General features: G+C 33.3%; 1 protein-coding gene across 1 annotated transcript in view; it reads left to right on the plus strand.

Moving 5' to 3' along the window:
- ARID2 (AT-rich interaction domain 2) overlaps window positions 1-25,774 on the plus strand; it is a 160,114-nt gene that overhangs the window by 80,006 nt on the left and 54,334 nt on the right. The window contains exons 4-10 of the mRNA XM_036119897.2: window positions 4,825-4,958; window positions 11,547-11,765; window positions 15,085-15,152; window positions 24,632-24,698; window positions 24,789-25,039; window positions 25,361-25,457; window positions 25,554-25,763. Of these exons, the coding sequence (XP_035975790.2) occupies window positions 4,825-4,958; window positions 11,547-11,765; window positions 15,085-15,152; window positions 24,632-24,698; window positions 24,789-25,039; window positions 25,361-25,457; window positions 25,554-25,763 (1,046 nt within the window). The remainder of the gene's footprint in view (window positions 1-4,824; window positions 4,959-11,546; window positions 11,766-15,084; window positions 15,153-24,631; window positions 24,699-24,788; window positions 25,040-25,360; window positions 25,458-25,553; window positions 25,764-25,774) is intronic.

A 25,774-nucleotide genomic window follows, 5' to 3' on the forward strand; every position in this document is an offset into this window, starting at 1 on the left:
TCGCAAATGGCACGATTTCATTCTTTTTGATGGCTGAGTAATATTCCATTGCATATGCATACACCACATCTTCTTTATCCATTCATCTGTTGATGGACATCTGGGCTCTTTCCATATTTTGGCTATTGTGGACATTGCTGCTCTAAATATTGGGGTGCATGTGCCCTATAAGGTGAAATTTATAAAGGACTTTACCTCCCTGCATAACCACTGAGCTCAATTCAACTTTCTGTAAGTTCTTTTTTAAATAATTAACACTCTCTGGATCCCATTATCAGACACGCCCTCACTTTCTATTCATCCCTTAGTGGCTGAAGGAAATCCAAATTGGACTTTCCTATATATGTTTTCTGGCCTAGGATCTCCTCCACTTTTCACTAGATCACATTACTCTCTCAAGAAGTGTTTTGCAATTTAGTCTTGTGGATCCTTGAAGTTTCTTTTAATGGACCAGAATTCTAAAAGTTTTTAACTTACAAATAATGCTGTATTCCTCTATTTTTATTCTTTAAATGTCATTGCAATTAAATTTAAGGGAAGAGATGAATATGGGTCCTTGAACTATCATCTTTAACTAAAAACATTTCAAAAAGTTGTTATATAGAAGTGTTCCAATCATACACATTTGATTTTTTCCTTGATCCAAGAATAATCAAGAGTTTTCTTAAATGTTGTTGTTACTGTCATTTTTAATTTCCAAGAATTCTACCGGAATATTTACAGTTGAAATTACATGCTATCTGGGAATTACTTTAAAATAATCTAAGAGAGGATTGTGAAGATAATTGTATATGGGTTTGGAATTTTACATCATGAAAGTTATTTTTAATTTTCCAAGAGTTTAATTTCTTTCTTAGAAAAAACTTTCTTTGAATTGCATTGTGGTTAGAGAATGTGGCCTATATAATATTTAATCTTAAATTTATTATGGTGTTCTGTGTGAACTGATATATGATCAGTTTTATAATTTCCATGGAGTTTTGAAAAGAAAATCATTGTATGTCTAATAAATCAATCTTATTGGTGATTATACTCAAATTTTCTACAACCTAATTTTTTTGTGTACTTAATCTGCCAGATATTGTAAGAGGTTAAATTTTCCCATATTCATAATAATACTACCCATATTACTTGATGCTATTTTAAATGGACTCAACCCACCCTTCTGCATTATATTTGTATCGGTCACATTTATTAAGGTTTTTAATTAAACCGTACCATTTAAAATAATTTCTGTATTATATGCCAACTTTTCATATTTGCCTTCCTCTAAGTCTGTAACCTGTGACATAGAATCTACCATAAAGTAAGTTAAGGCCAAGTTGAAGAAAAAGAAGATAAAATTCATCCCACCTGAATCTGTTCCTATCTGGATTCTGGTATTTTGCCAGTCTGGAGTTAAATATGTAATGTACTAGGCAGATTACTGTAAGAGCTCAGTAAATACTTGCTTGATTAATACATTAACTATTCAAAGTGATGTCATTGACTCTGACAAGAGAGTGAAATTTACAGTCTAGCATTTATAATTTAATGAGTGAACACAGATATCTCTCAGTGTATAAGCTCAAGGTCATGATAGAGAATTATATCAGAAAACTTAGACTCTGAAATGTAACTCTGTATTTTAGCTGCTTTCTCTTATCTATTAGTACTTTTTAGTTTTTAGAAGTATGTAACTCCTTGAAAAGCCAAATACTTTGTGCTTGTTTATTGAGAGAGATACGATATCAAAACCTTAGCTGAACTAAGAAATGTTGAGTCTTGGTTAGAAATATTTAATCATGACAGAACAAGTAATGGTCCTCAAACCAGGAACATAAAAATTTCAAAAATCATAATAATTTGCCTAAACCACAGATTTTGGAGGAGTGAAATTAAGTAAAGAATGTGTTTAGAGGAATAAGGGTAGAATGTGTCAAGGAACCAGAGGTCATTTTTAATATTTTAAGAAAATTTGAATTGTAAAGGGTTTCATGTATATAATACACTGTTTATTATGAGTATATAGTGCTTGTGTTGTTGTCAAGCACTCCATATTGCTTGCACTCCATTTTGGGTATTTGGGAGGGAAAAATCATATTTATGGTCCTTCTTTTAGTAATATTGTTTTCTCTCCCAGCTGTAATAAAAAACAAATTTCAAATCTGCTGTGCTTTATTATGACTAACAAATTTATAGAAAGTATCTTAAACATATTACTAAATGAAGATTTTTATTATAAAATTCTGTATCTTCATTGTTGTTTTGACTATATTTCGATAAAGATTATTTAATAAAGATTATTTATCTTTAGTTTTTTTTAACCATTCCACAGTGAGTTCAGTCAATTCCGAAAGACTACTCTCTAAATACCTCTGTCAGTACTGTTGCCTAAGTGATGTAGATAATCCCTCAATTGCAGAAAATATGTCACGTAATTTTTGAGCAGCTGTTTGTGTCTAAAGTTATATATGCTCTTCTTTTTATGATATCTGCATTAGAAATCCAAAAAGAACAGGCTTGATTTCTTTACCTATTTAAGTCCATTGTGGGTCTATCCTGGAGAGAGATGGCTTTTTTTTTAATCATCCTTTTGGTTTTTTTTTGTTTTTAGACTATAAATGTATCTGCTGGGGGACATCCCCAGGATCAGGGTGAAATGTGCAGCTGTGTACTCTCCTCAATGCTCAAGGGTTATATCTGCACATATGTCTCTGCTTTAGTATGCTGTATCTCCAACAGTAAAGAAAAGCGTTGGATTCATTAGCTATCAAACTGCCAGCTAGGAAAGAGTTCCTTGCTCAAATTGAGTTTATATGGAGAACTTAGAAGGAATGGAAAGGGACGGTTCAATTTCTTTCCAGCCTCAAAGATGTGAATTATTGTGCCTTGTAAAACTGAAAGGGGAAAATAAGGAATGGTAACAATTTTCCATGTCATAAAATTATAGTTTCCACTTATCCCACCTTGAAAGTTAAGGTTTGGTACTCAAAATAATACTTCTGTAATCATCGTAATTCTTCATTGATAACCCCCCTTTCTCATCTCAGCTGTCTGTAACTAAAAACCAAAGGGGTGGGTAGCTGTAGGACTTTGAAAATAGCTACTAACGGACTTAGTTCCTGCTTGAATCAGGAATGGTAAAAGGGGTGATCTGTAAAATAATCACATCTAGAACTTTTCTATGGTAAATATAAGTCATTGTATTAATCAGCTCAACTTCTGATTTGTGAAGTACAGTAACAAGTTTGTTAGCTACAGTGTTGTATTTGACAGGGGTTTGACCCGTTTCACTATTTTAAAAGTTTACCTGGGAATCTTGTTATAAACTGGTAGGTGATGATAGATTGAGAATTTGGAAATTTAATTGTAATTGATGTCAAGAGGATTAATTAGGGACATCTGGGTGGCTCAGTCATTTTGAGTGTCTCACTCTTGGTTTTGGCTCAGGTCATGTCCTCATGGGTGGTAGGATCCAGCCAGCCAGGGGCTCTGCGCTCAGCGAGGAGTCTGCTTGTAGATTCTGTCCCTCCCTCTGCCCCTCCCTGTACTCCTGCTTGCGCGCTCTCTCTGTCTCTCTCTCTCAAATAAATAAATAAATAAATCTTTAAAAAAAAAAGAAGAAGATTAGGGGTGCCTGGGTGGCTCAGTCAGTTAAGCTTCTGCCTTCTGCTCAGGTCATGGGATCAAGCCCACCTCAGGCTTCCTGCTCAGGGAGTCTGCTTCTCCCTCTGTTCCTCCCCCTCCCCATTCATGCACACACTCTCTTGCCATCTCTCTCTTTCTCTCTCTCTCTCTTTCTGAAATAAAATTTTTAAAAAATAATAAAAAATAAAAAAGGAGGACTAATCATATCCAGTAATGCTAATACAGTAGGGGATACAGGAACTATCTTATAAATTAGTTAAAATGTATTAGGCCGTCACTTTTGGATGGGAATTTATTTAGAATTAGCATACCATTTCCAATGTCCGGAGAAAATATTCAGACAAGTGCACAGATTAAGTTTATTGCTGCTGCATGATTTGTAATAGCAGAAAGCAAAACTTAAAGTAGTTAAATGTATACTAGAGATCTAGTTAATTTATGATGTATGAATAGGATCAAATATTATATAGCTGTTAAGAAAAACAGGCAGTACTAACCAATTGACATACTTAGATCTCTAAAATATATTGTTAAATTAGGCACAGAAAATATATGTATTCCAGTATGCACGTGAACTTGGTGAGTGGTTATCTCTGGTGAGTGAGACTGGGGGTTAAAGGTGGACCAAGGGTTAGAGAATCTTCTCATTTTCGCTTGGCTTTTAAATGACTGTGTATAGGGACGCCTGGGTGGCTCAGTCGTTAAGCGTCTGCCTTCGGCTCAGGTCATGATCCCATGGTCCTGGGATCGAGCCCCGCATCGGGCTCCCTGCTCAGCGGGAAGCCTGCTTCTCCCTCTCCCACTCCCCCTGCTTGTGTTCCCCCTCTTGCTATGTCTCTTTCTGTCACATAAATAAAATCTTTAAAAAAAAAAAATGACTGTGTATAATTTTTAATCAATCAAATGATCCTCCGTTCATGTACATGTGTTTGTCCTTTGATATTACCTACTTTTGTATGTTTATTTGAGTAGTGGTGTGGTCTTTTCTGAAAATATAAAACACTTAGAAGCATTGCATTGAGTCTGTCTGCAGTATCACTGTTGAAGTGACTGTTCACTAATATAAGAGGCTTGTGGTATTTTATTATTTTTTATTTAGGGCCTCTGGAGAAAGAAAACATACATGTGGTAGGAGTTAAAAAATAAGATGTAAATCTGTTTGTAAAACTCTCTTGTGTTGTTTTTCTATTTCAGTTACCTAGAAAAGTACGAGAAAGTTCATCATTTTGGGGAGGATGATGATGAGGTACCACCAGGCAATCCAAAGCCACAGCTTCCTATTGGTGCAATTCCATCTTCCTACAATTACCAGCAGCACAGTGTGTCAGGTAAATATCACTGGAGATTGTCCAGCTTTGAATTAGGAAAATAGACCTCATCTAATGAATTAATCCTTTACTTTGCACATGCAACTTTCAAATATCAACATCTAATTGGTCAGGGCCCTTTCTGTAATAGGCTGTATAAGATTTTTAGTTGCAGGAATTTTCAGAGTTACAAATACCAGTACTTTCAAGTGAAGTTTTTTCCTTAATTTTTTAACTAGTGGTCAGTTTAATTTGAATAGTCACTAAAATGAGAAGAAGGAGATCGTGTAGGATTAGGGAGGCAAAGAATACTCAGATAGCATCTACTGGATTTTCTACAATTACTGGAATTTCCAGCATCAGAATTCCTCAGAAATATTTCTGACTATTTGAGTATTTTTTTCTATGGTACCAAGGGTAAGATTTTTCTTTTTCATTTAAGTCATTCCTATAACAATTATAGAGGAGTCTGCAGCTAAAAAGAGCAGGACTCAAATTGAAAATAATTAGGTTGAGAGTTTAATAAGAAGGTTGTTGAGGCAGAGTCAATAGGGGTTCCTCTGTTTAGTAGCTTTGAGTGTTGGGACTGTGATGACTAGGAAGAGGGCTCTGAAAAGACAAGCATGTCTTTTCTTCATTCACCAACATTTGGCCTAAAAAAGAGGAGGTACTTCTTTTTTAAAGGTATTTTCTTGACAAAATTTACAATTTTCTAGATATTTATTATTCTTCATTGGTGCTAGTCCCAGTCTCTTATAGATAATCAGTCATTAGATTTAAGCTTTCTCATTGTGTCAGTTTCACTAATTTTATTTTCCATTATCTGTTTTCAAAGTTTCTTTCATGTTGAATTTGACTCCATATTTCTTCCCCAATCTGTAATAACTCCTAGAATCTGATCATTACTAGAAGAGGCTTCATCATCTGATGCTTTTGTATACTGGGGGTGGGAGTTGGTGGTGATGAGTACAAACCAAACCTCACTTTATTTTTAATGAGAAGTTATTACCTTAAGAACCAAGATTAAAGGAGAACATTTTAAGTCACCAAGTAGAAAATCTTGCTAATAATTTAAGCTGATAAAATAAAATGGGATGACTTATTAGGTGATACACTCTCTGTTCCTAAAAAGGGCTAATGACCATTATTGAATTCAAGGATATTATACAGGGTATTCCTGCATTGAATGAGACATTATACTAATGACCTTTAAGACCATTTTCAACTTTATGACTCTGTGTTTTTCCTATATTACAGTAATAACAGAACTGTTCATTCTTGTAGCTTAATATAGTTTGGTGTCTGCTATTACAGCTCCCCAAGTTGACCCATTTCTACTTTTGATCTTGTTTAAAATGAAATTTTTCCTGGATATTTTTTTCTTTCCTTTCCTCCCCTAATTAAACTGATTACCTCAAGAAAAAAGATGTGAAATAATTCTGGTCTTTCAGAAGCCTAATAAAAGTCATTGATAGAGTTATTATACAAGTTAAGGGAATGACAGAATTGCTTAACTTGGTGTTAGAATAACTCCTTTCTGATATACTGTCAGGTATGTGTCTTTTTAAAAGGAGAATCTGAGCAGTTAAGCAGTATGTAGCATGTTTAACAAAATCAGGATTGGGGGCTAATGAAAGGAAGGAGAGAAGGAATTGCTAGGGATCATCAGACTATAATACATCTGATTCAAACTGAAAAGAGGTAGTATTGTAGGGCAGCACTTATGAATTTGAAGGTGCTTTTTTTTAGGTGGAAGCATAGCAACATTATGACAGTGTTCTGAAAAATAATATGATTATCAGTATACAAAACCAGTCCTTTATTAAGATGCTTTTCAGTTGTCATTAAGGTAAATAGAGTAAGCTTCATAGCTGTCAATTTGTGTGTGTATTTCAAATAATCACCAAATTAGAATTACATAGTGGTAGATTAAGAGCCTTTAGGAAATTTTAATTAGAACCTATAGATTTGTGATTCATCTTTGATCATACAGCCTTACTTTCTTTGTAGGTTTGGACAAAGGTATTTGGATCAGTGTATTTATCTAGAGACATTTATATTGTTGATATTAAGAAAAACTATTCTAAAACAATATTTTGAAATAATATATTTCGATTGACAGTAGCTCTAGGACATTTGGCATGGAGTGCAGTTTTACTTGTTATAATATTGTACATTGATAGAATATGGGACCAGATTTTCCTTAAAGATACTTACTCTGGCTTTAAGTGGCAAGAAATGTTGAGCAGATTTTGCCTGGAGTTTTAGGATTATTAAACACTAATATTATTATTAGCATCAATATATGACAGTATTGTCATTTATTTGCATAGTTTTTCATATTTTTCCTTACCATAAATACCTAATCCTTTCTTTGCTTTCCTTCTTTCTCTGTTTTGTTGTTGTTGTTGGTATTGATTTGGGTGCAGTCAGTTCTGCAGAATTATAGGGAGATTATTAAGGAATTTTTTGTTCATCTTCTCTTACATTTTAAAATTAAAATAAAAAATTAATTTTTAAGTTAAAATAAAAATTAGAAACTTATATGCAATATATTTGGTAGAAAAATTGTGAAAGGCAAAGTTGACAAATGACAACTCATTGAAATTGTAGAATTTCCAAGCTAGCGAGGATATTAGTGATCATTAAACCAGTCTAATCTGTTTGGTAAAGCACTCTGTCCATTTTCAGTTTTGGTGCTTAAATTTGGAAAAGTTTTATACAGGAAGTTTTTAAAAAAATTTTATCGGTTTTATTTAGGCAAAGATTTTCCTTTAGATCCTCCATATTCTAACAGACAGACTATGATAATCACTGCCAATAATAGAAAGAGTGTATTGTATAATCTCTACAGTGTGAACAGCACTTCAGGAATAATTCTCCCTTTCCTCTAAACTGAAAACAAAGAAAAGTGATTGCCTCAGATTAGGTTTGTCAGCAGTGATCTGTTTGTATAAACTTTGAGTCAAGAATGTTGAAAATAAATTTCTAATCCCATACCAATTATAAAATTGTAGCTGTTCAGTCATATTTCCTTGGGGAAGGGAAGGGAAGATCTTAAAATCTTATAAGCAATTTCTCCTACATTATGTTAGAAATCTTTACCAAGCCTGATATAATTAAAGGACTTTTCATAATTATCATATTTATTTATTTTATTTTAATTAGAGATCTTTGGCAAAGTCACTCAGATAAGGATGCACTAAATTGAGTATCTGATGGCATCTTTCATTCTTCAGTAGCAAACAACAGCAATTCTAAGGTCATGTTGAACCCACATAAACAAGACTGTGACAGATGTTGAATGTGGGTTCCAATTTTTTTCTATTAAAGAGATTTGTCTGAAGTTTTCAAGGAAGCTATAAACTTAACTATTGTTGAGACTTGGTGTCTCATCATCAATTCCAGTGTACAGTATAGAAATATCAAAATCTGTTCCTATATTCACAGAAGTTTTGTTACCATTTCTCCAGATTTTATGTTTATCTTCTGTTATTAGAAATTTTATTTATCAAGATTATAGAAAATGAACATATATATATATATATATTTTTTTTTTAAAGATTTTATTTATTTATTTGAGAGAATGAGGTAGAGCGAGCATGAGAGGGGGGAGGGTCAGAGGGAGAAGCAGACTCCCCGCTGAGCAGGGAGCCCGATGTGGGACTCGATCCCGGGACTCCAGGATCATGACCTGAGCCGAAGGCAGTCGCTTAACCAACTGAGCCACCCAGGCGCCCCGAAAATGAACATATATTATTCAGTTTGAAATGATGTAAAGAATCTGTGTCATAGTAATTTATTACTCTGTTGTGGAACTTATTTATCATTATATTAGGGAGAAATTCCTAGAATATTTTAGAATTGAAGAGGTTGGGGGCGCCTGGGTGGCTCAGTTGGTTAAGCGACTGCCTTCGGCTCAGGTCATGATCCTGGAGTCCCGGGATCGAGTCCCACATCGGGCTCCCTGCTCAGCGGGGAGTCTGCTTCTCCCTCTGACCCTCCTCCCTCTCATGCTCTCTGTCTCTCATTCTCTCTCGCTCAGATGAATAAATAAAATCTTTAAAAAAAAAAAAAAAGAAGAATTGAAGAGGTTGGTCATCTCAGTTGTCTACAGTGGGAAATAAATTTCTTACCTATATGATTTTCTCTTGTGGCATGTTGTGACAATAGATTTCTACTGGCAATCCATTTAGCAAGGTTAAAAAAAAAAAAAGTCTTTTAAAAAATTCATGTATTTCTGAAATGTGTCCTCTAGAAGTTTTCTTTCTCTTGTTTTCTTGCCTCTTCCCATTAAACTAGTTATTAATCTTTATGTGAAAAGTGTACTTGGGGGGCACCTGGGTGGCTCAGTCGTTAAGCGTCTGCCTTCGGCTCAGGTCATGATCTCAGGGTCCTGGGATCGAGCCCCGCATCGGGTTCCCTGCTCGGCGGGAAGCCTGCTTCTCCCTTTCCCACTCCTCCTGCTTGTGTTCCCTCTCTCGCTGTCTCTCTGTCAAATAAATAAAATCTTTAAAAAAAAAAGAAAGAAAGAAAAGTGTACTTGGGGTTTATGTCTGAGGGCATAGCTACCAAGGCCTGCACTACCCCAATTAAGAGTCAGTATTTCTAGAAATATGACGTTTTTCTTATATATTATAATACTCTAATATATTAGTGTTCTGCAAGCCCATCGTCCTTACCTTTAAAGTTTTGAAGATGTTTTTAATTAATTGTCCTACAGAAAATCTTAGTTACCTTGGCTTATGCAAAGGTTTCTTAGGACACGAAAGCATGAACCATAAAGGTAAAAATTTATAAATCAGACTTCTATCAAAATTAAAACTTGTGCTCTTCAAAGACACTTTTAAGAAAGTAAAAAGATGGGCGCCTGGGTGGCTCAGTTGGTTAAGCGACTGCCTTCGGCTCAGGTCATGGTCCTGGAGTCCCTGGATCGAGTCCCGCATCAGGCTCCCTGCTCGGCGGGGAGCCTGCTTCTCCCTCTGACCCTCCCCCCCTCTCATGTGCTCTCTCTCTCTCATTCTCTCTGTCTCAAATAAATAAATAAAATCTTTAAAAAAAAAAAAAAAAAGAAAGTAAAAAGATAAGCCACTGTTTGGGAGAAAATATTTATTAAACACTAGGTAAATAACTCACATTCAGAATATATAAAATGGATAGTATTAAAATGCTGGCAGGGATGAAGAGCAGCAGGAACTCTGTATATTGTCAGTGGAAATGCAAGATGCTGTAAGCCACTTTGCAGAATTTCTTACCCAGAAATATGGTCCAGCAGTCCAAGAGAAATAAAAAAGTATTTCTGCACGAAGTTCTGTATGTGAATGTTTATATATAGCAACTGTGTTCATAAGTCCCCCAAAATGAAAACAGTCCAAATGTCCCTCAACTAGCGAATGGATAAACAAATTGTATTATACCCTTACTATAGCATTAAAAGTAAACAAACTACTGATACATGCATCAACATAGATATTAACCTCAAGCATTTTGCTAAATGAAAGAAATCAGATATAAAAGGCTACATACTGTATGATTCCATTTATTTATCATTTTGAAATAAAGTTGTAGAAACAAAGTAGATCAATGTGGATAGAACAGGGGTTTAACTGCAGAAGAGCATAAAGAAACTTTTTGGGGTGATGGAAATATTCTTTATCTTCATTGTGGTTGTGGTTTTTTAAAAGATTTCATTTGCGGGGCACCTGGGTGGCTCAGTCGTTAAGCGTCTGCCTTCGGCTCAGGTCATGATCCCAGGGTCCTGGGATCGAGCCCCACATCAGGCTCCCTGCTCCGCGGGAAGCCTGCTTCTCCCTCTCACACTCCCCCTGCTTGTGTTCCCTCTCTCGCTGTGTCTCTCTCTGTCAAATAAATAAATAAAATCTTAAAAATAAATAAATAAAAGATTTCATTTGTCAAAACTCAGGACTAAAAAGCATGAATTTTACTGCATTAATTATATTGTGATAAATCTGACCGAAAAAGTAGTAATTCTCATACGGTTTGGTAAAGAAGGTAGGCAAAGTCTCTAAAATCATGATATTGTTAAAAAATTTTAAAGGAACCAGTGTCCCTGGCTTATAATATATAAAAACCAGATACAGTCCCTTGAAGTATAAGAGTAGGGGTGCCTGGGTGGCTCAGATGGTTAAGCATCTACCTTCGGCTCAGGTCATGATCCCAGGGTCCTGGGATCAAGCCCCACATCGGGCTCCTGGCTCAGCAGGGAGCCTGCTTCTCCCTCTCCTTCTGCCCTCTCTTTCTGCCTCTCCCCCGCTCATGCTCTCTCTCTCTGTCTCTCTGTATCTCTGTGTCTCAAATGAATAAATAAAATCTTTAAAAAAAAAAAGTAGGAAGTGTAGAGTATGTAAATTTAAATAATGATACATTAATAATTTGGTAATGATATCCAAGAGGGAATAGTAGTACATTTTTTTGTATTTTAATACTTTTTGAAGACTAATTTTAACTTAAGTTTAGAGTTGAACTCTAAACTTCTACTCAATTTAAATTTTATAAAGGAAAACAAGCCTCTGTCCTGGATTTGTAAAATATTAATGATAATGGTTTTTAATCCTTGATATACTTAAGGTGTTTTTGTTTTTATCTTAGATTATCTGCGTCAAAGTTATGGGCTATCTATGGACTTCAATTCGCCAAATGATTATAATAAATTGGTGCTTTCACTGTTATCTGGACTCCCAAATGAAGTGGACTTTGCTATTAATGTATGCACTCTTCTATCAAATGAAAGCAAGCACGTCATGCAACTTGAAAAAGACCCTAAAATCATCACTTTATTACTTGCTAATGCCGGGGTGTTTGATGACAGTAAGTTTTAAGCTGAACCTATTGTACGATCATTCTATAAAGGTGTTAGGAATTGTTAAAAAAGGTTTTTAAGGAGAAAAATACTTTTTATTGGTATAATAGCATTCTTTATTTGCTTTTATTATATTAAATGTGTTATTTAAGATAATGTGTGGGGTTTTTTTAACCTTAAACATTTGAATAGTAATGATCTCAGTAAAACTTTTGAAATAAAAATCTTGGGTTTTTTCTTAGAGTAGTGATAAGGGTTTCTTGATGTTAGAAGATGCTTTGATACAAAATCTTGATAGAAAAACCTAGGACCTGGAAGAAATTGTTTTTTTCCTAGTGTGTCGTTACAATTTTTAATTAAACAGTTTGTCAACGTATTTAAAAATTTGCTGACTAAATAAAATAAGAGTTATCAAATATTTCACATCCTTTTTACTTACAGGATTTGCTAGTAGATTTGTATAAGTCAAATTCTTTATTTTCTATGACTATCTCTTATTAAGTCTAGGTTACTCTTAAGACTAAATTGCTCATTTCTCTAATTGTAGTTAAAAGGAATTTAGAAAATATGTTTTGAAATTTTTTCCTGCTCATGGTTTTTCTTTTTAAATATGTTGGCTGAATGCTATTGATATAAAATTTTTTCTTGCTAATCAACCCTCCTTCTATTCCAATGCCATTGTAACTTCTTTTTTTCCAGAAGTATATACTATTAAAGGTTAAAGTAAAGGGTAGATAGCATGAATCAAAAGGAGGTTCTGGGTGCACATAGTCACAGGGAGAGAGGGATTTAAGATTGAGCAGTTCAAGACTAAACTGCCTGGGGAAAAGAGCAGTTCAAGACTAGACTGCCCATAATGTCTTCTCAACAATTCAGATATATGGGGGAAAAAAAAAAAAAGGGTAAGGTATTGACATATTGAAATTATTTTATCATATAGAAATTATGTGTATAGCACAGTTGAGATAGTTTGAGAATTTCTTTAATATTTTATAGATTCATGACAGTTATTGTTTTTATCTTTAAATAGCAACGTGTTTGCAAATGAGTTCATTTTTCTGCAATTTGATTTGGGTCAAGTAGTATACTCTTTAAACATAATTTTATTTGGGATTGTCTAAGTAGGATTCCTTAGAATTTGACAGGTACTTAGGTTTTATGAAGACAGTTTTGAAATGTTTAAACAAAAGTGAAAATTAGTTTCTTACCCTGCCTGAAAGTCTCCTTGGTTACATGAGGGAGGAACAAAGTACTTCTCAGTTTGTACTGTAACTTTGGAGATCTAAATTTGGTAGATTTCTGTCTCACTTTCATGTTCTATGGTTCCTAATATTTTGTTTTGATCTTTTAAGGACATTTTTCAGCATTTAATATAGAATAAAGTTTAAAATTTTCACATTTAGAAACCTTAAAATGAAGTTTTTAGAAAAATTAAATATTCTCAAACCAGAATAATTTAAGTCTTGACCATTTAATCATTGGATAAGGATTACGTGTGTGTGTGTATATATATATATAATATATATAATATATATATGATAAAAGTTATCTTACCAGTTTTGGTATACTGAGGCATGACATCCTTCAGACCTAGTTTATCTTTGTGCATTTTTTAGTCACCTTTATTTATCTAAAAGCCTAATCATTATGCAGTGTAGCAATCTAAAACTATCAATCTAGCAAATGCTATTTAAGGAATATTACTATCATTTCAACAGTCAGAAGTTTAGAGTTCCAGAGTACATAGGGACTTTATGAAGAACCTATACTTAAAGCAGTGATTTACATTAGGAAAATAAATCCTTTGACTTTGAGGATTGTCAGTATATTTGATTTGGTTAGGCTTTTTAGAGGTTTTGATTTATTTTTTAGGGCATGGAATTTTAATGAGATAAACATAGATGATACTTCCTTTATAAGGTGTGAATGTTTATGTTGTGTGTTTGAAGAAGTATAATAAAAATTCTCTTTGACGAAAAATTTAATTTTTTCATCTTATTTTCCATCCAGTATTCTTTTCCCAGTGAAGTTTTTCTTTATAAGGTTTTTTCAGGACAAACAAAACCTTGTTTCTCTTTAGTGGTATGTGGGCTTCATTTTTCTAATTAAGCTGCTACTTATATGTAAGTTTGATATTTTATGAAATTCTTTAGGTCACTTTATTTATTAAAAACTTTCACATCTGTTCTTTTATCATTTCCTCATGACCCTATTATCAATATTAATATCATTGATAAACTTATGTTAAAATTTACTCCTCATCCTTTTTAATATTTTTTCAATGAAAATTCTTGTTCTAATCTAAATACTTCATAAAGTATTTTATTTTACTCAATATTAAGGAAATATTAGGTCTGTACTTAAAGGCATAATAAGATTATAAAGATTCAGTGAATCTTTTTACAACAGAAAATATATCCATTTGTTATGGTGGTCACAACATATCCATTAAGGATGTGTTTTTGTTTTTTAAAGAATTTTGTTCACAAAACTAGTTTTTCTATTAACAAATGCCACGATATACTTTTCTTTCTGTATTCCAAAAGAAGTAGCTTTCATTACAGAATTAATACCATGGTTGATGAAAGCACTTCCCTAATTTTCTAAAGGCAGATGCTTATTGTGTCACAGTTTAAGACATTTGTATCATACTGCTTAACTGTCTGGTTCCATAAACTGACAATATGAGCCAGCAACATAAAGGAGAAAAAAAATGATACAACATGTACTTATGACTTTGTTGTGGGGGACTGGGGGGTAGGGTGTTATTAAGGTTTTGAATTGAATGATTTGATTTTTCTCCTAAACAATTTTATCAAATGTAAAGAACCTATAGGCCTGAGTATGTTTCTTAAGGGAGATTTCATTTGTGGGAATTATTTCCAAAGAATGCCTTGCCCTATATTATTTGAAATATGAATTACACAGTTATTTTTGAAATTAATATAAAGATTTAAAATTTTAAAAATCTGGCAACCTGATAGCAATAGCATTAGTTTGACTTTTTGATATTTTTCTCCTCTACAAATGAAACCTATTGCAGAGTAACTGTTAAAGTACTCTTCATTTCTTTTCTCTATTGTTTGTATAAATATTATAAAAATGAGTTGTGTATTTTTATTTTATAGAAAGACAAGTTTCTTTAAATTTTATAATTAATTTGTATTTCAAAAGAGATTATCATGACTTTGTATCATTTACTATGAAATAGTTTTTAGTAAAGAAGATACTTAAATGTATTTTTACTGTTTTTTTCCACATCTGTCTATTAAGGAATTAAGTGAAAGAATAATTCCATTTTACTGAATATACTATTTATTCTTTTAGCTTTAGGATCCTTTTCTACTGTATTTGGTGAAGAATGGAAGGAGAAGACTGATAGAGATTTTGTTAAGGTAACTCACATAAAATATTGAATCATTGAATTACGTGTCACCAAGGGCCAAGGATCCATGGTTGCTTATTTTATATACATACCACCTATACTTTAATCTTAATGTGATATATAAAGATACCTATGTAAAAGTTGTGACTTAGTAAAAAAATAGAATGGCTAATAAATAAAATTCTGTTTTTATTGTACATTGATTTCTGAAAATGATAAATCTCTAACAAAAGCAATAAATCTGAGAATACGTAGATACTGAGCAGTAGTCTTGCTAATTTCCTTAGGGTTCTTTTCCAGTTCACTTAATCACTCTTTAGTTGTGTCTAATATTTCACTTGACTCATTTGTTAAATGTGTTAAAAATGTGTGTTTTATTTTTTTTTTTTTTTTTTTTTTTTAAAGATTTTATTTATTTATTTGAGAGAGAGAGAATGAGAGAGAACACATGAGAGGGGGGAGGGTCAGAGGGAGAAGCAGACTCCCCGCCGAGCAGGGAGCCCGATGCGGGACTCGATCCAGGGACTCCAGGATCATGACCTGAGCCGAAGGCAGTCGCTTAACCAACTGAGCCACCCAGGCGCCCAAAAATGTGTGTTTTAATTTCTAGAACTTCTCTTTGTATTTTTTTCAAATTCGTGCCCTTTTGATCTTTTATACTTTTAATAATTCAAATAATATATATTTATAATATACTTTAATAATATTCAAATTATGTATATATTAAATATATACAAATGTAAATATATAAAACATAAATCAAAAATTATGTGTACAAAAACACACACACCTGACAATTCTGATATGTAAGCCTCTTGCAACTCTAATTCTAGTCACTCTGACTCATGGTGGGTTATTCCTTTGTGTTTTATAACCTTGGTTTATAAATTTTAGCAGACTTTTCTATGGGATTTTTGTATAGATTGGATGGAGAGTTCATTTCTTCACTTCTTGTTGGCATTTGCCAGTCACCTGAAAAGAAATAACTGGTCAGAATGACTTTATATTAATTTTGTTATTGGAGATTTTCTGATGATTCTGGTAATAAAACCAAACTCATGGGGGCTGTGGAGCAGGCTAGTTGTGAAATATTTAGGAAATTGTTTTTAACTCAAACTCAAGTAGAGACAGTCAACTCCTTTTATTTGAGCTCTCTTTATTTGAGGGTATTAGACCTTCTGGTTTCTCACCATGATACAGAGTTGCATATTAATTCCCCACTTCACAGGTTCACCCAAAGTCCTATATTCTGTCCTCACCCCGTCCATTAAAAGCCAAGCCTCTTGGTTGTAGTTAGGCAGATAATTTCCTTAACTGCAGAAAAGTGGTGATTAAAGTGTAAGATGCACAAATTGTGCATTTACTTATGCAATCACAATGGGAAGTGGGGGTTGTCAGTATAATTGCTAATCACTTGAAATCTAGAAGACACAAATATGTTGAAGATGATTAGATGATCACCTCTCTTACATGTTTTCATTAATTTCTGCTCTTTATATTTCTTTTTATATACTATATTCTTTGGGTTTAATTTACTGCACTTTTTATAATCTTTTGGGCTGGTGCTTAGATCATTGAGTTTTGTTTTTGTTTTTTCTAATACATACATTTTAATACATACATTTAAAGCCATAAAATTCTTTCTAAGCATATATTTAACTTTATTCTCCCAGTTCTGATATTTCATGTTTTCATTATAACTCAGCTTACAGTATCTTATAATTTCCATTATGACATCCTCTTGATACATGGATTATTTTGAAGGAAAGTCTCTCTTTTTTTTTTTTTTTAAGTTTTTTAAAAATTCCACTTAGTTAACATACAGTGCAATGTTAGTTTCAGGTATACAGTATAGTGATTCAGCACTTCCATACAACAACCTTTGCTAATCACAGCAAGTGTGCTCCTTAATCCCCATCACCTATTTCACTCATACCCCCACCCACCTTCCCTCTGATAACCATCCGTTTGTTCCCTGTAGTTAAGAGTCTGTTTCTTGGTTTGCCTCTCTTTTTTTTTTTCCCCTTTGCTTGTTTGTGTTGTTTCTTAAATTCACATATGAGTGAAATCATACGGTATTCATCTTTCTCTGACTTACTTCGCTAAGCATTATACCCTCTAGCTCTATCCATGTCATTGCAAACGGCAAGATTTCATTCATTTGTTGGCTGAATAATATTCCTTTGTATGTATATAATCTACATATTTAGAGATATAGACATAGATATAGATACAGAAGGATATATACACCACTCTTCTTTATCCATTCATCAGTTGATAGACACTTGGGCTATTTCCATAATTTGGCTATTGTAGATAATGCTGCTATAAATAAATATCGGAGTGCATGTATTTCTTCGAATGAGTATTTTTGTATGCCTTGGGTAAGTACTTACTAGATGCAATTGCTGGCTCCTAGGGTAGTTCTATTTTTAGCATTTTGAGGGACCTCCATACTGTTTTCCAGACTGGCTGCACCAGTTTGAATACCCACGAACAGTGCAAGAGGGTTCCCCTTTTTCCACATCCTCACCAACACCTGTTGTTTCTTGTGTTGTTGATTTTAGCCATTCAGACAGGTGTGAGGTGATGTCTCATTGTAGTTTTGATTTGTATTTCCCTGATGATGAGTGATGTTGAGTGTCTTTTCATGTCTCTTTTGGCCATCTGTATGTCTTCTTTGGAAAAATGTTTATTCATGTTTTCTGCCCATTTTTTAATTGGATTATTTGCTTTTGGGTGTTGAGTTGTGTAAATATTTTTATATATTTTGGATACTAACCCTTTATCAGATATGTCATTTGCAAATATCTTCTCTTGAAGGGAAGTTTCTTAATATTCAAAAAACATACAGTTTTTCCAGTTTTCTTTTTCTTTAAGAAACAAGGCAGAGGATCATAGGGGAAGAGAGGAAAAAATGAAACAAGATGAAACCAGAGAGGGAGACAAACCATAAGAGACTCTTTATCTTAGGAAACAAACTGAGGGTTGCTGGAGGGGAGGGAAGTGGGGGGTGGGAAGGGTTGGGTGATGGACATTGGGGAGGGTGTGTGTTGTGATGAGCTCTGGGTGTTGTGTAAGACTGATGAATCGCAGACCTGTACCCTTGAAACAAACAATACATTATATATATTACTTAAAAAAAAAAAAAGAACAATGTAAAAAAAGTGAACTGAATTTCACTATGCAGAAACAATATACTTTGTATAATCTTAAACTTCTGAAATATTTTCACTTTTATTTATTTCATAGCCTAGCACTGATGAGATTTTATAAACACTATTTGTTTTTGAAGATGATATATATTTTGAAGTTGTTGGGTATAAATTTCTATGTATGTCAGGCCAACATGGTTAATCATGATATTTGTATTTACTATCAGTACTAGCTGTTTTGTCCATTTCTTCATTTATGGAAAGAGGTGTGTTAGGAACACCCAGTATGATTGGGGGTGTGACTTTCCTTATAGTTCTGTAATACTGTGTTTTTATATTTCAAGACTGATATATAGTGCACATTACAGATGTTGTATCTCTCTGGTCAGTTGAACATATAAAGTATCCTTTTTATTTTTAAGTCTACTATTTTTTTTTTTGGTCTTCTATCAATATAATATCATCTTCCATTTGTTTGTGGTTTATATGGCTCATATTTTTGCCTTGAACCTTTCTTACTTATCCTTGTATTTTAGATGATTTTGTGTTTGTTTTTTTTATAAACAACATATACTTGGGCTTTTTTTCTCCCAGTGTGAAAAATTGTCTTTGAATTAGTGCATTTATTCAATTTACATTAAATGTAATTTCGATATAATTGTGTTTAAATTTGCAGTGTTTTGAATTGGTTTCTATATGTCCTACCTGTTTGGTTTTGTTTTTTTCCCTTCTTCCTTTCTTACCTGTTTTTAAAAATTGATTTAACTGAGTATTGTTTATTATTCAGTAGTCTGCCTACTATTAGTTTGGTATTTATATACTTTTTCTATTCTCTTAGTGATTACACTAGGGATTATAATTTTAATTTTTACTAATTTAGTGGATTAGTACTTTTACCACTTTTTAGATAATGCAGGGACACTAGAACAACTCTCATCTCCATTTACTCACTTTTGACTTATATATACTGCTCTCATTATTCGTTACTTTGCTCTTTTTTAGACTTCTTAAAATAGAATCTTAGATCATTGGTTTTAAACTTTCCTTCTTGTTTAATGCCAGTACATAAAGCTATAAATTCCTTCTATAAACTGCTTGAGTTGTAGCCTACAAATTTTCTTATGTTGAGTTTTCATTATCATTTAGTTCAAAGTATTTTCTCATGTCTCATTTCTTCTTTGATTTATGGCTTATATAGAAGTATGCTGTTTAATTTGTGGGGGGTTTTTTTAAGTAGCTTTTAGTATTAATAGTATTAGTATTGTTATTATTACTCATTTTAATCACATTCCATTGTTGTTAGAGAACGTAAGTTTATATAAGTTCTTTTATTTAGTTTTTATTTTTTGAGAGAGAGCATGCACATGAGCAGGTTGAGTGGGGCAGGGAAGGGACAGAGGGAGAAAGAGAATCTTAAGCAGGCTCCATCACCACTGCAGAGCCTGATGTGGGGCTCTATCTCACGACCTTGAGATCATGACCTGAGCTAAAATCAAGAATTGGATGCTTAACCACCGGAACCACCCAGGCACCCCTATATAAGGTCTTTTAAACTTATCAAGACTTGTTTTAGTGTATGGTCTTAGTGAATGTTTCATGCACACTTGAAAACAATGTATGCTCTATTGTTGGGTGCAGTGTTTATTAATAACAAGGCAAGGTATTTGACAGTGTTCAAGATTATTGTATTATTATGCTTTTCTATATAATTATTCTATGATTTCCTGAGACATGAGTGTTAAAATCATCAACGGTATGAATGTTTGTATCTCCTTTTAGTAGTCAGTTTTTGCTTTGTGTATTTTGAACCTCTGTTATTAGTTGCATATGCATTTAGGATTATTACATTTTCTTGATAACTTAGCTTTTATTTATTATAACAAAATATTCCTCTGACCTCTAGTAATATCCCATCTCCTGAAGTCTCTTCATTGGTGTAATTTATCTACAGCAGCTTTCTTATGATTAATGTTTTCATGGTATATCTTTTTCTATCCTTATGGTTTTCATTTCTGGTTTTTTTTTTTTTTTATAAGATTTATTTATTTGAGAGAGAGAGAGAGAGAATGAGCAGGAGGGACAGAGGGAGAGGGAGAGAGAATCCCAAGCAGACTCCACGCTGAGCATGGAGCCTGACGCAGGGCTCAATCTCACAACCCTTAGATCACGACCTAAGCTGAAACCAAGAGTCAGACACCTAACCGACTGTGCCACCCAGGCGCCCCTTTTCATCTGTGGTTTTATATACAGTTTCTTAAAGACAGCTTATACTTGGATCTTATTTCCTTTAACTTGCTTTTTGTGCAGTTTCTTCCTTTTCATCAGTGTATTCAGGCCATTTATACTTTATGAAGTTACTGATGTGGTTGAATTTTGGTTCTTAGCTTTTATTTTCCTGAAAATTTTATTTTGCCTTTATGTTTGAAAGATATTTTTGCTGGATATAAAATTGTGTTTTCAGGGTATTATCTGAGCAGTTCTAAGGTAATGTTTCATTGCCATCTGATTTGCATTGTTACTGAAAAGAAGTCAGTTTTAATTTTATTGCCTTGTGTGTGATGTGTTTTCTCTGACTGCTTTTAAGGTGTTCTCTTAATCATTGACTTTTATTTTGGTTAGGATATGCTTTGTTGAGGTTTTCTTCACTTTTCTTGCTTAGGATTTATTTAGCTGTTTTGGTATTTTTCATGAAATCGGAAAGTTTTGGCAATTATTTCTTCAAATTTTTTTCTTTCCCATTATTTTTCTGAGACTATGTTTATAAAGATGTTAGACCATTTACTGTCTTACAGCCTACAGAAGTTCTGTTCATTGTTTTTAGACCTTTTTTTTTTCCTGTGTACTTCATGGATAGTTTCTATTGTAATGTTTTCATTTTCTCTTATCCTGTTAAGCCCATCTAATCATACTTTTTAATTTCAGATACTGTTTTCAGCTCAGGAAATTCTATTTAATTCTCTTTTACATATCCCATTTTTCTCCTAATTATGCTCATACTTTCCTTTAAATCTTCACCCATATTTAATAAAAAACGAAAATTTTATTCAAAAATATTTTAAAATCTTTGCTAATTCCATTATCTCGATTACTTCTAGGTCTGTTTTTGTTGAAACTATTTTTGTCTTAGTTAGGGGTCATGTTTCCTACTTTCTTTGTACATGCAGTAATTTTTTATTAAATATGAATATTGAGAATATTGCATTATTGAGTGTTTGGATTTTGGTGACTTTCAAGAATGTAGGACTTTGTTCTGGCATGCTTTTAATTGGCATATGGATTGTGACATATTGATCCTTTAGAATGTTGTTTTAAAGCTTTGTTATGATTGAGATAGATTAGCCTTTAGCACCAGTTTATCGCTACTCCTAAAGCATGGCTTTATTTGGATTTCTACTGAATTAGGGTATTTAATGAGTTTTCTCTATTTTGCGAATTGTTCAGTTATAGCTCCTCATTAGTTGTTCTCTCTGTTTTTTTGCTTGGGGTTTTGGAGTTCAGCCTTGCATATGCATAGTTTTAGTACTCAGCAATCAGCTCAAGGCATTCCTGTACAGATTCATTGAGTTCTTTCTCTTCATTGCTCCTCTTTCTTGCAAATTTGCTCTCAAATTCTAGTTCTGATGGCCTTGCTGAACTCTGATCAGTTTCCTCAGCTCAGAAATCACTATGATCTCTTGGATTTATTGTCCCTGGATTTATAGTCTAGAGTGTCCTGTAAAACTATGGGGCAGTGATTGACTCACTTCCGTTGTTTTCCATATTTCAGTGATTATGTTTTCCAGTCTCTGAAAACAGTTGTTTTATACATACTGGTTTATGATAGGAAGATGACTACCAAAGTACTAGTTACTCCGTTGTGGCCTGAGCAAAAGCTTTTTCCAGGCTTAGATTTTAATTTTATGCATATTTTTACCTCAGAAAACATTTTTTAAATATTTTATTCATTCATTATTTATTTTGATTTAAACCACATCTCTCTTTTCATGTATTTTTCTTCAGTCCTGGTTTGTAGATGATGAGTTTTCTCAGTTTTCATTTGCCAGTTTTCATTTCCAGTGAACGGCAGTTTCACTGTTTAAAGATTTCAGTTTGGCAGACATTTTCTTCCATCACTTAGAAAATGTCCCATTGTCTTCTGGCTTCCATTATTTTATTTTATTTTTTTACAAAGTCTGCTGTCAGTTTAGTTTGTTGTCCTTTTTAAGAGTATCTGTTCTTTTTTCTGTCTTTGCATTTGAGTTGGGGTTCTTTTTTGCCTTTGCTTTTCATGAATTTTATTCTTTTATTTTGATGTTCCTACACACCTTTATTTATCTTTTTTCATTGTTTGGAGTGCTTCTTAAATTGTAGGTTAATGTCTTTGAATTGTTTTAGAAAATTCTTTGCCCGGTCTCTTCAAATACTGTTTCTGCCCATTCTCTCTCTTCTTTCTCAGGAACTCGTTATTATGTTACTACCTTTCATTGTATGTTCTGTGTCTTGTGTTTTTTTTTCCCATCTTTTTGTCTCTTTGTGCTTCCAAATTGTATTTTCTTCTGCACTTACAGTTCACTAATTCTTTCTTGAGTTGTATATAATCAGTCATTAAATTGAGTTTTTCTTTTCAGTTCTAGAATTTCTATTTCATTCTTATAGTTTTCATTTATTTGCCAAATTTTTCGGTCTCTTATTTCTTTGAATTTATTATCCATGATCATCTAAAATTCCATTCCTGATATCTTTGTTATTTGAATTTCTTATGGCTCTTTTTTCTTATTTATTGAACATTGTCTTTTTTTCTTTGTATGCCTAGTTCTTGTTTATTGTTACCATTCTTTTTCATGAGTTGTTTGAGCAATTGATCCTTTTGCTGGTGGACCTTTTCTCAGACTAGTGGCTTTAAATGTAAAAGAATCTTAATTCCAAAAAATAAAATACAGTTACTTTGAAATATCCACACCAGAATATTTAGGGGGAAAAAAGTGAACTAATAGTCCATGTGTTTCTTTATTAGTAGAAAAGTAACAAGATAATACAATTAAATATCATAGACAAGTTGAAGTTATAGTTCATTTTGTATAGTTATATAGTATAGAGTCACTTGATTCTTAGCCTGAAAAAGAACATTGCCCGTGGATTTTGACTCATCTCTTCTCACATTTGAATCAAAAACAGTTTGTAGATAATGGAATACTGGAAAGCAAGTTAAATATCTGGGTTAAAAACTTGGGAACACAACTTCACCACTTACTATTTGATTTTATTCTAGATGTAGGTTTACTCAGTAGCTAGCCAGCAATGTCTCAGGCATGTCTGTAAACAGAAATACTGTGATTGTGTGCTGTTTAATGACAGGATTAATGATTATCATAATTTTCAAATACTAATGAGCATAAACATTATTTCTAGATATTTTCCATAGCTGTAAAATAATCAGAAAATATCTGTAATTCATATTGGTGACATTATCACAGGTACTGCTAATATTACTATGGTTTTTTGTCTAACATTCAGCATTGAAGAAATTGCTAAGGAAATACTAAATTTTAGTTAGAGGTTAATGAACATAAAGATATCACCTTTTCCCTCCATTTAATTTCACAGATGCCCTAATTTCTTTCACAGACCATTTAGGAGTCTGTGGACCCCAGGTTAAGAATCCCTAGTCTGAAATAATACCTTATTGTATAAGTACCTTAAACTTATAGAAAGTTAAGTATTTATGTCAACTAATTAAACATATAGCACATACTGATGTCTACATGGGTTTTTAAAAGTACAAGTTTTAGGGGCACCTGGGTGGCTCAGTTGGTTAAGCGCCCCACCCTTGATTTCAGCTCAAGTCATGATCTTAAGGTTGTGAGATCAAGCTCTGCGTCAGGCTCCTTGCTGGGCATGGAGCCTGCTTAAGATTCTCTCTCTCGGGGTGCCTGGGTGGCTCAGTCGTTAAGCGTCTGCCTTCGGCTCAGGTCATGATCCTAGGGTCCTGGGATCGAGCCCCGCATCAGGCTCCCTGCTCGGCGGAAGCCTGCTTCTCCCTCTCCCACTCCCCCTGCTTGTGTTCCCTCTCTCGCTGTGTCTCTCTCTGTCAAATAAATAAAATCTTTAAAAAAAAAAAAAAGATTCTCTCTCTCCCTCTCTGTCTGCCCCTCCCTCTTCCACTCTCCACCTCTCTTTTAAAAAAAAAGATTCTCTCTCTGTCTCCCTCTTCCCCTCCCTACCCTCTCTCTCTCTCCTGCTCTATAAATAAATAAACAGTAGAAATTTTATAGTTTTATAGTATGTGTGACTTTTTAAAGTAATAGAATAGTTCTTTCAAATGTCAGAATTAAGTATAATAATTTCTTAATTACAGTTTTGGAAAGACATTGTTGATGATAATGAAGTACGTGACCTCATTTCTGACAGAAACAAGTCTCATGGTAAGGCAATAAGAAACATTTTAAATAACTTCGAAATATCAATAATAAATGAAATATCAATTTGAGTAAAATGTATATTTTCTATTATAGAAGGTACATCAGGAGAATGGATTTGGGAATCTTTATTTCATCCACCTCGAAAGCTGGGCATTAATGATATTGAAGGACAACGGGTACTTCAGATTGCAGTGATTTTGCGAAATCTTTCCTTTGAAGAGGGCAATGTTAAGCTCTTGGCAGCTAATCGTACCTGTCTTCGTTTCCTATTACTTTCTGCACATAGTCATTTTATTTCTCTAAGGCAATTAGGCCTTGACACATTAGGAAATATTGCAGCTGAGGTAAGCATGTGATAGTAACTTAAAACAGTTTTGATAGTTAGCAGTGATATTTACTTTAAATTTTTAGCATGTAGCATTATTGTATTTGCTATACTTACAGAATATGAAAGACTTATATATAGTTTTGCCTAACATGGTATGGTATCACACACTTTTTTGGAAAAAATATTTGAAATAATGCTCCAGATTTAGTGATGGCTGTTCCCACAATAATAGCATTTTTTAAAACTTGGGCAAACTGTTCTATTAATTTTTATTAAATCTGAAATATACAACACTGAAGAGGGCTATGTCAACAATAGTGTCCTTTCTTTTTTCCAGCTTCTATTGGACCCTGTCGATTTCAAAACTACTCATCTGATGTTTCATACTGTTACAAAATGCCTAATGTCAAGGGATAGATTTTTAAAGATGAGGGGTAAGTGCTTACTTAATTTTCTCATTGTATAACATGCACAGACTTTTTATCATCTGTTAAAAAATAAATACATGTTTGTGTGTGTATGCTTTTCAGGCATGGAAATTTTGGGAAATCTTTGCAAAGCAGAAGATAATGGTGTTTTGATTTGTGAATATGTTGATCAGGACTCATACAGAGAGATCATTTGTCATCTCACTTTACCTGATGTGCTGCTCGTGATCTCAACACTCGAGGTGCTATATATGCTCACAGAAATGGGAGATGTTGCTTGCACAAAAATTGCAAAAGTAGAAAAGAGCATAGGTAAGACTAAA

The sequence above is a fragment of the Halichoerus grypus genome, chromosome 6, assembly GCF_964656455.1.
Source record: "Halichoerus grypus chromosome 6, mHalGry1.hap1.1, whole genome shotgun sequence".
NCBI lineage: Eukaryota > Metazoa > Chordata > Mammalia > Carnivora > Phocidae > Halichoerus > Halichoerus grypus.